The sequence below is a fragment of the Crocuta crocuta genome, unplaced genomic scaffold, assembly GCF_008692635.1.
Source record: "Crocuta crocuta isolate KB4526 unplaced genomic scaffold, BGI_CrCroc_1.0 scaffold660, whole genome shotgun sequence".
NCBI lineage: Eukaryota > Metazoa > Chordata > Mammalia > Carnivora > Hyaenidae > Crocuta > Crocuta crocuta.
In genome coordinates this window covers 263,677-273,973 of record NW_027531886.1, presented here as the reverse complement: position 1 = coordinate 273,973, position 10,297 = coordinate 263,677, and the positions used below count along the sequence as shown (strand labels likewise).

Here is a 10,297-nt window from a genome sequence, read left to right as displayed (position 1 = left end):
CGGCCGCCGTAGCCACCTCTCTGTAGTGGGCGGGGCCGAGCCCGGGGTGACCCCGCGGGAGCCACCTCTGCCAGCAACATGTTCAAGGTGAGAGTGTGGAGCCGGGTCACAGCTGTCACCGCCCTCTCCCGGCCTTGTGGAGCCCTGCCCGCNCACACACCCTCGACGGTGCCCTCGGGTTCGTGGTGAAGGAGAGGCCAGCTCAGGGCTCTGCGGGGTTCGGCTTTGGTTGCCTGGCAGGATCAGGTTTCAGAACCTGATGTGTGAATGGGGGAGGGTCACCTTCGGAAAAGCTGCTGCTGGATTTGGGCATGATGGTATGGGAATGTAGGAATGGTTGGAAGGGGGGTAAGCTGCGACTTTGTTCCCCTCCCAAGTGAACAGTATGTGGTACAGACAAGTTGCCCCCCATTTTTCCATTTTACAAGCTCATGTCCTTTGAAAGAGATCGCCTTTCACAGTGAAGGCTTTGTTTCAAAAATCTGCATTTTAACTTGAAGCCATTCTATTTTTAAAAAAGTAAATGATGTTTTCTGTCGTGAGAAACAAATCATAAGCTACCAGAAATTAGTCTACAAAATTGAGTCCTCAAGAAGCACAGGACCTGTAAAATAGTGCTAATGAAATCTCATAATTGTACTACTCATTTAAAGTTTTATTTAAATTTATTTACAAGTTTTATTGTGCTTCTTCAGTGGGCTTTGGGCGCATTAGGACAGGCTATAAAATCAGAACATGGATTCAGCCTTCAGCTGGGTGACCTTGGGCACATTTCTTAACCTTTCTGTGCCTGTTTTCCTCTGTAAAATTGGGGGAATAGCGTATACTTCACAGGCTTGTTATAAGGAATAAGTAAGTATGTTTAAAGCACTCGGATGAGTCTTCCGCATATAGAAGTGCCATCTAAGTATTGGCTTTTATTTTGTTTTCTGGCAGCTCACAGTTTAGTTACTGTGACAGATCCCATAAGCAATTTACATTCATTTGATAAATTTCTGTTGAACACCTATTACGTGCAAGGAGTTCAGCTTAATTTTAGGGTTGCAACAACACAGGATGTGCTGTGATCGGTTTATATGGGTATCAACAATGTACTGTGGTAGTAGAAAGGAGAGCAGGATCTCCTGTACGTCAGGGGTTCCCCTCTGCACCAAGGGTTCTTAACCTGTGGTCTTCAGCCCCTCTGAGGGCCTGTAGAGAGAATAAGTCCCTAAACCCTGATGTGAAAAAACTTTATTTTCACCAGTTGCCAACTGAAATGTAGCATTTCCTTCAGTTACAGTGTAGGTAACTATCAGTTTGCTATTGCTTAGGTATCAAGCCATTGCAAACCAGGGCCTTAAAACTATAATGATTTGTTATATGTCACCGTCAGCGGGTTTGCCGGGGCAGTTCTGCTGGCATCCCCCATTGGCTGAATTCAGCTGGGGGCCAGACTGTAAGGTGGCCCTTATTGCCGTTGTGCCTACCTTGGACTTCCTCGCATGGTTACTGGATTCCAAGAGGGCAAGTCCGATTGTGCAAATGCTTACCTGCTTGCATCACATATGCTGATGTCCAAACAAGTCACATGACCAAGCCCAGAGTCACTATAGGGACACTATACAAGAGTCTGGCTATGAGGAGGTGTGGTTCATTGGGAGTGATTAATAAGCTAGTACAGCAGTAAAGCACACTAGTATTAGCAATACCTAGCATCAATAGAAGTCACAGGACCAATATATATCATAGACATTCTCAGAGCACAGTTATTGCAGATCTCAAGGTATCATTTATGATTGTCACAACTTCAAAATTAACAGTAGTTATAAGACTCACTGTTAAGTCTTTTTGTTGAATGAGCTAATAAGCGTATATTACTATATCCGATTTGGGGTTTTAGAAATGGTTTTACAACTGTTGAAGTATTGTTGGCATTTTACGCCGTTAGAAGCGTTATTTTGAGAAGGAGTCCATAGGGCTCACCAGACTGCCAGAGAGATCTGTGGCACAAAAAGGGCAAAGAACCACTGGGGACTTGATGACATGCTTCACAGAGGAGACTTTTATGTTTAGTTTTGAAAGCCAAGTAGGAGTTCCTCAGGTGAATGATCTGGGGACCATCGGCTGCCTCGGAAAGTGCTGGCGTAGCTCAGCTTCAATTGTTCAAACGTAGTTTGAATAGAAAAGATCACAACATACCTCGGCAGACATCTATTCCTTATGAATAGGCAGAGGAAGAGGGGAGGCTAGAAATGTTCGAGAAGCAGCTTCTGATAAGTAGGTGTACAAAAGGGTTTAGAAAATCAAGGGACAAAAAGTTTCATGGACAGACTATGTTAGGACGCTTTGAGCTGGGGACAACCCGGTTGCTTCAATAGTAAGGAGAATTCTCTCACAAAGTCTGGAGGATGGGTGGACTCCAGTGGGTCACCGGTGTCATCAAGGACCTGGCCCTTTTCTTGGCTTTCCATCGTCAGACTGGTTTCCCTTATGGTTGCAGCATAACTGGCAGTGGTAGCACATGTTTTCTCGTTCACTAGAGCAAGGGAGAGGGCACAGCTCCCACGCTGGGATTACGCTCTTCCTTCAGTCTGATTGGACCAACTTCAGTCACATGTCTGCCCCTCACCTGATAGCCAGAACCAGGGCAATGCCATGCTCGGATGGTCTGGGACTAACAGAATCAACCAGGAATGGGGTCCATGTATCTTAACCACCTGGGAGAAAAATGAATTTATGAACACAGCGGGGAATGGAGTTTGCATGTGCAACCAACAATAATCCATTACAGAGAGAGAAGCTAGATGAATGCAGAGGAGTGTTAATTTGGGCAATTTGGGGAGCTTCCATGACCTTTCTACATGTGGGTTTCCTGATGGAAGTGAAAGCTATATTAATGTGGGCTGGGGACTGAGACATGAATAAACGGACACCTTGGTGGTGGGGTTGATAGATTTGATTTTCTCCTTCAAGGGAAAGAGAGAGGAATATGGTAGGTAACTAGAGAGGCCTGTTGGGTCAAGATTATAGAGTTGTTTTTGTGGTTGTTCCCGTATTTATGATTTGACAGTGGCCTTAGAGGAATGTAGGGAGGAGGCTTTTTTAATATATACATTTAAAAAATTTTAATGTTTATTTTTGAGAGAGAGCGCGAGCATGAGCGGGAGAGGGGCAGAGAGAGAGGGAGACACAGAATGTGAAGCAGGCTCCAGGCTCTGAGCTGTCAATACAGCTTGACACGGGGCTCAAATTCACAAACTGCAAGATCATGACCTGAGCCGAAGTCGGATCCTTAACCGACTGAGCCACCCAGGCTTTTCTAAGATAGAGAATCCCTCAGCTTCAACAAAGAGGAAAGATGTCATCTTCCTCCTGTGAGGTGGAAGGAAGAGGGTGGGAGTGATGGTAAGCCAGTGGTTCGCGGCTGGACAGTACCACACGTTTGGGATACATTTTGGGAACTCGGATTGTTCTGCACGTCTTTAATTTAGTTGTGTTGAATATTTATATCCTGAAATATAATTCTTATTATAAATCTTCTCCTTTTGTTCCCTATCATGTTACCATCAAATCAGGATACTGGCATCTCTTTTTTGGGATTTGTGCGTGTAATGGGTGATGAATTTTGTTTCAAGATAGCAAAACAGTCACTTAGAAAAATAGTTGTCGTAAAATGGCGATGTTAGGTTTAGGAGTTGAGGAAGGTGAGAACCAGTGCCTCTCAAAATTTAATGTACGTGCAGCTCTCATTTGGTAGATCCGAGGTGGGGACCTCAGTCTCCCTTTTTTTTTACACGCTTCTGGATGGTATAGATGCTGCTGGTCCCCCATCATACTTTGAATAGCATGAAGTGTCGCAGATTGGTAGATGAATGGTTTCTTGTGTTTTCCAGAGGTGAGTGGTTTTATGAATGTGGTGGGATTTGGAAGAGACAGGGACCAAGGAACAAAAGAGATCAGGAAGAGGCCTTGATGCTTCTGCTGAGAGCCGGCTTCGCGAGCTCTATCATGATTGCCGCCTGGAAGTGGTAGGATTGACCTGGGTTTGAGAGTTATCAGCTTGGGGCAGCCAGGACTGGAGGGGAAAGGGATTGATAGTATAGGTGCTGGTGGAAAAAGTACTCTGTGTGTGTGTGTGTGTGTGACTAGTTATGTGCATGTGCAATTAAAATATTTAAACTGCAACTATTGTTTTGATTTAGTTATCCATCTTCAGGTCAGTAGGGGGCACTGGTGGATTAAAAAACATACTTGAAAAGCTGCCCAGTGCATATTTGCATTCTATTCCAGGAAGCAGTTTTTCTGGGTGCTGCTGCTGGAATTGAATATATACACCCAGTCCCCAGATTTGTTTTACTAGATTTCATTCATTATACAGATATTTATCATAGACCAGCTANNNAGCTATGGCTGAGCACCGTGCCACACCCTGGTGGGGACAAATGAAAAGTCCCAATTCTTATCTAGGAGACAATTTGTAGATTTGGCTGCACACAAGAATTACTTGAGGGGCGCCTGGGTGGCTCAGTTGGTTGAGTGTCTGACTTCAGCTCAGGTCATGATCTCATGGTTCATGGGTTCGAGCCCCACATCAGGCTCTCTGCTGACTGCTCAGAGCCTGGAGTCTGCTTGGGATTCTGTGTCTCCCCTTCTCTCTGCTTCTCTCCCACTTGTGCTCTGTCTCTCTCTTTTTCTCAAAAAATAAATAAACATTAAAAAATTAAAAAAAAAAAGAATTATTTGAGAGACATTTTCCAGGGCCCTGCGCCCACGGGTCTGATTTGCTTTTTTAAAAAAATGTTTTTAAATGTTTATTTTTGAGAGAGGGTGCAAGTGGGAGCAGGGCAGAGAGAAGGTGAGACACAAAATCTGAAGCAGGCTCCAGGCTCTGAGCTGTCAGCACAGACCATGATGCAGGGCTTGAATCCAAGAACTGGGAGACCATGACCTGAGCGAAAGTTGGATGCTTAACCGACTAAGCCACCCAGGTGCACCAAGGGTCTGATTTACTTTTTAAGTGAGGTCTTGAAAACTCTGGTTGAAAAAGTTCTACCACCACCACCCCACCCGCCATCCCCAACCCCACCAGGTGAGTGAAACTTAAGGTTAGTGGCTCAGAGAATGCCCATTCCGACGTCATGTGGTAAGTGCTCTGATGTAAAAGGTTCGGGGGTTATATAGAGCAGTCGATCACAACTTTGGCTACACATTAGAATCACCTGGAGAGCAAGTCCTGCTGCCCAGGCTGCAGCCTGAGCAATGCCATCTCGATCTCTAGGATTGGGATGTAGGCAACTAGTTTGTAGGGTGAGAGCCAACCTTAACAGCTACTGACCTAGATGAACGAGCGCCAGCAGGGGGCATCAGGAGACTGTCGAGGAGTACGTGCTTGCTCTGACCTCTGGAGCTAGGCAGACCGAACTGGAAGGGCCTTCCCAGAAGAGCAGGAAAATGATGCAAGGACACAGAAGTAAGAGTTTGTTAAGACCTTAGGCTTCACCGTGTTAACTATGGGGAAGATACTAAAGTTTTCTGTAGCTGTCTCCTCATCTGTAAAAACAAGGCTGAGAGGAGCCTCAGCCTCACATCTTTGTGTGGATTAAAATAACTCAGACCCAAAGCTTAGCCCAGTGCTTGATATAAAGTAAGGACTTGATAAATGTGAGCTGCTACTTTTGGTTGGCTTTTTTTTTAAAATTTTTTAATGTTTTATTCATTTCTGAGAGAGAGAGAGAGACAGACAGACAGTGTGAGCAGGGGAGGGTCAGAGAGAGGGAGATACAGAATCTGAAACAGGCTCCAGGCTCTGAGCTAGCTGTCAAGCACAGCTCCCTATGCGGGGCTCAAACCCACGAACCGTGAGATCATGACCTGAGCCGAAGTCGCATGNTCCAGTCTCAGGGCTCTCTGAAGTATTTCTTAATTTCAAAATTTGGTTGTTGAGTAGATGTGGCAGAGGGAAAAGGAGAATTTAAGGGTGCTGCCCAGGCTTTTAGCTTGGGAAATAGAGTGGCTGTTAGAACGATTCAGTGAGATGGGAACGTAGAAGAAGGCTGAGGTGGATTTGGGGGAAGGAGGTGATCATTTGATTTTGAAGAGACTGGACTCATTGACATATCTATGGACATTATCATGTAGTGATCAGTTGACATGGAGCCCAAGGGTATGGGCATGTGCGTTGGAGATGGAATCATCAGATGCCTTGAGGGAGAGAAGTTGGGTCCCTGAAAACTGGCAGTTTCTTCCTGAAGGGCAAAGATGTGCCCTGCCCTCAGAGCTCCCTGCTTAGAAGAGCCTGAGGTGACTGTGTTCTTGGCTAGAGGGCATTATTACCTCACATACTCTCTGTGGCTGTTTGATCTTGATGTAATGCCATTATTGCCTGTCTTACTTTCTGAAATTAGTTTTCTTATCTTGAATAGTATATCAATAGTACAAACTAATGGGAATGGGCACCTGGGTGGCTTTGTTGGTTAAGCGTCTGACTCTTGATTTCCACTCATTTCAGGATCCCATGGTTTGTGAGATGGAGTCCCGAGCGCCCCACCCCTCACCATGGGCTTTGCGCTCACAGCATGGAGCCTGCTTGGGATTCTTTGCCTACCTCTCTTTCTGCCCCTCTCCCCTCTCTCTCAAAAATAAATAAACGTAAAAACAAAATGAGGGGAGAATAACATTGCTAAATGGAAAGAGAAAATCATCTGGAAATTTAAAAGAAATGCTACAACTTTACTTGGATATTATTTTAAATGGCACATATTTTGAAAGATAGTAAAGATTCCTCCTTACAATTTAAGCATCTTCAAAGGACTTCTTGAGAAATTATAGTGAATTCATATATTTATACGTACACACTATATATTTACTGTGTACATATGTTTATTATGTCTGTGTATAATGCATACATATTTACTCACGTAAATACATACTTATGTGCAAGATTAATTGGATCCTTTCCCTTTCTTTTCTTTTAATTTTTTTAACGTTTATTTATTTTTGAGACAAAGAGAGACAGAGCACAAGTTGCAGAGGGGCAGAGAGAGAGGGAGACACAGAATCTGAAATAGGCTCCAGGCTCTGAGCTGTCAGCACAGAGCCTGATGCGGGGTTTGAACCCACAGACCGCGAGATCATGACCTGAGCTGAAGTTGGATGCTTAACCGATTGAGCCACCAAGGCGCCTCGGATCCTTTCCCTTTCTTACCTGTCAAAGTTGTTGTGTGGTAGATCATGGAGAACCCACCCAGCACTCGATGCAGTCAGAAAGCACGGGCTCAGGTTCTAGGTTTATAGTTGTTTCTGGTTTCTGGCTGAGCAACTTTAATGAGGTTTTAAATTTCTGAATCCCCTTATCCTGGTACTGTGGGGCCAGTAATATGCCCCTCTATTTTTCACATGATTGTTGGGGGGTTCAGATAGGATCACATGTGACGGTAAGTGATGGTAAAAGAATGGTAATAGAAGCGCTGTATGAATGTAAGCTATTTTCAGTCCTTCCTGCATCACATCTGGCTACTGAAGGGATCTAGAGTTTCAGGTTAGCAGCCTGAACATAGGACTGTCAAAAGTAGATGAAAGTTGGATACATTCGCTTCTCGTTTAGATCTGAATTCTGCTCAGGACACTATAATTCTCTCCCAGCTAAAATGCCTGCAGCCCCCTGTGTGCAGCTAACACTGGAGGAGGAGAAGGAAGAAGTAGATGAATTGTACCTTAAAGGAATGGGGAACAGAGATAAACAGAGAACAGTAGATAATGGAGTAGACATTTATGATAAATGAATTTATTACCCCGTGAGGCCTATGCATATTTGTAGGCTCTTATGATTAGAGGATCTCTCTGTATACCTGCTCAAGACCTGTGCATTTTCTAGGCTAGACTGGAACTTTTTAGAGGCTAAGAAGTGAACTTTGATATTTGTTTATATGGCACATTTAAAATTACTGCAAGTAATTAGATGCATAAGACGTCTCTATAGCAAAGATATGTATCTATTTCCAAAACTTGGCACTTGACTTATTTATAATATGACAGGAAAGTGCCAAAAGAGTTTTGAAAGGAAAGAATTAAAAGAGTTGATTTTCCCCAATAATGCTTAAGTGGAATTTATGGTTTGTGCATACCACATGAAGATTTATGTCGATATTTTCAGGAGAAAGAAATCTCAGTCTAAAGATAAGTCTTAGAATTTGGGAGTTACTTGTTTTTCTACTTTGAGTTTTTCCTAATTTGTGTCTGGCTTCATGCCATTTCTATTAGAAAACGTGAACAGTGCCAACTTCTTAATGTAGTGGGTTTTAAAACGTGTGTTCATTGTATACTAACATAGTTATAGATGCAAGAATTTAGATCAAGGATTGGAGAGTTTTCAATATGCTAAGAGACTATAACTTTGAATATTAAGCTGAATTTTTATGATAATAGCATTATATTACAGTTGTATTTTGAATATTGTTTTTATGTTTTTATTTTTTTTAATGTTTCATTTATTTCTGAGAGAGAAAGAGAGACAGTGTGAGCAGGGGAGGGTCAGAGAGAGAGGGAGAGAGGGAGACACAGAATCAGAAACAGGCTCCAGGCTCCGAGCTGGCTGTCAGCATAGAGCCCGATGTGGGGCTCGAACCCACAAACAGTGAGATCATGACCTGAGCTGAAGTTGGACGCTTAACCGACTGAGCCCCCCGGGGGCCCCTGGAATATTTTTTTAAAGGCACTTTCTGACTCTTTGAAGCAACTCAGTGTGTTTTATTCAAAGCTCACACTGGCTCCAGCTTAAGAATGCCTTTGGTTGGGTGACAATGAAGAGCCAGAGATAGATTCACAAGTGTGTATTAATAGCTCTGGTTGCGAGGGACATCCAGTGGTTTCTTTTTTCAGATAGTCTGTTCATTCATTTAGCGGTCTTTTTAAAAAGAATAAATGAAAATAGTAAAGGTTTCTTTTTCTTTTCTCCGCATCCCACAGACGTCAGTCCTTGTGAAATAACAGAATGGTTTTCTTTGTGCTTGCTGAAATGAATCTCCTCTCCCCTTAGAGGTGCTGATTCATGTGTCGTATTATGACATGGGTTAAAAACTAGCAAGTAAGTAAGTAAGCACCACGCGATACGAGGACTCCAACAAGCTTCCTCAATCCTCTGTTGGTAGCTTACCTCACTTGGCAAATATTGACCCTGAGCCTGTTTGTGGAGTCACGTCGTTTGGGAGCGCTGTTAGAAGTTGCTGTGTGTAGTCCAAATATTAACTTTTCTTGTTTTTGTTCCGTATTTTTGCAGAGATTTTCATTATGAATCCAGATTATCATCATCTGAATAGAGCCTCACACAGCAACTTTTCTTCTCTTAAAACAGTTTTGTAGGTTTTTTTCGCTGAAGGTTGAACGTGCCGTCAATAAATGAGATGAGGTTGAAGGCAGTTGTCATCAGTGAGTTCCGGTGTCTGTGTGCACAGTGGGTTATTAGGAAATGAAACCTGGGTTTAGATGGACTTTGCTTTGACAGAGTAGCTCTTCCTCTTAGAAAGTATAGCTTTTTTTTAGTTACTTGAAAATATGGAAGTGTTTGAAAGACATTTCCTGAAGTAAATTGTTTGCTCTGATTTTTTCCTACCTGTATTCCCTTAACTCAGAAAAGATTGACTAGATCTTGGGGTGCCATTCCGAGAGAGAGAGAGAGAGAGAGAGAATGGATATAGGGGTTTGGGTAAGCAGTGGTAAATTTCTATCTCAATGAGGAAGTGCAAGATAAATTTGAGACGTGGTAGATTGTATGTCATGTGTGTTCTGAGTCTGTGAAACCAGTACAGCCCAGCCAGAGGACTCAAAACCTGCCCACAGGAACAGTGGTCTCACTCATTGGCCTTGAGGTTTCCTTCCTGTTTATCAGACAAGTTTATTATTTTTTATATGAATTCAACAAAAACTGTTAACTCTTTTTAAACAGTAGAATATGAAACAGTTGCAGATGAAATGTAGTTGCTTTGCTGACCTAATTTTGTGGTGAATTCTGCCCTGCAAAGATAAAATAGAAGTTGGTTCTATTTAAGCCAAAGATAATGTTAATCTTGAAGACAGTGTTATCTCCTTAGATCACAGTTTGCTTCTAGTGGACGAGGAAGACCTGGGAGACACCAGTTACTCCACTACAGAATTATAGAATTGAGTTTCACATAAAATAGTTCTGTTTGTCATATTTAGAAGACCGTTTTTCTCTTTGTAGGTTCAAGTCTGAAGTCTTAAAATACTGGCTTCATAGTCTGTTTACTATGAAACAGACTGAAACGATTGTGGCTTCTGCTGTTGGGAAAGAGGAAGGGCT

General features: G+C 43.0%; 1 protein-coding gene across 1 annotated transcript in view; it reads left to right on the top strand.

Annotated features, from left to right (window-relative positions):
* The window catches only part of LOC144239149 (MICOS complex subunit MIC26-like), a 51,050-nt gene continuing 40,753 nt past the window's right edge, over positions 1-10,297 (top strand). The window contains exon 1 of the mRNA XM_077773138.1: positions 1-87. Coding sequence (XP_077629264.1) covers positions 79-87 — 9 coding nt within the window. The 5' untranslated portion in view covers positions 1-78. The remainder of the gene's footprint in view (positions 88-10,297) is intronic.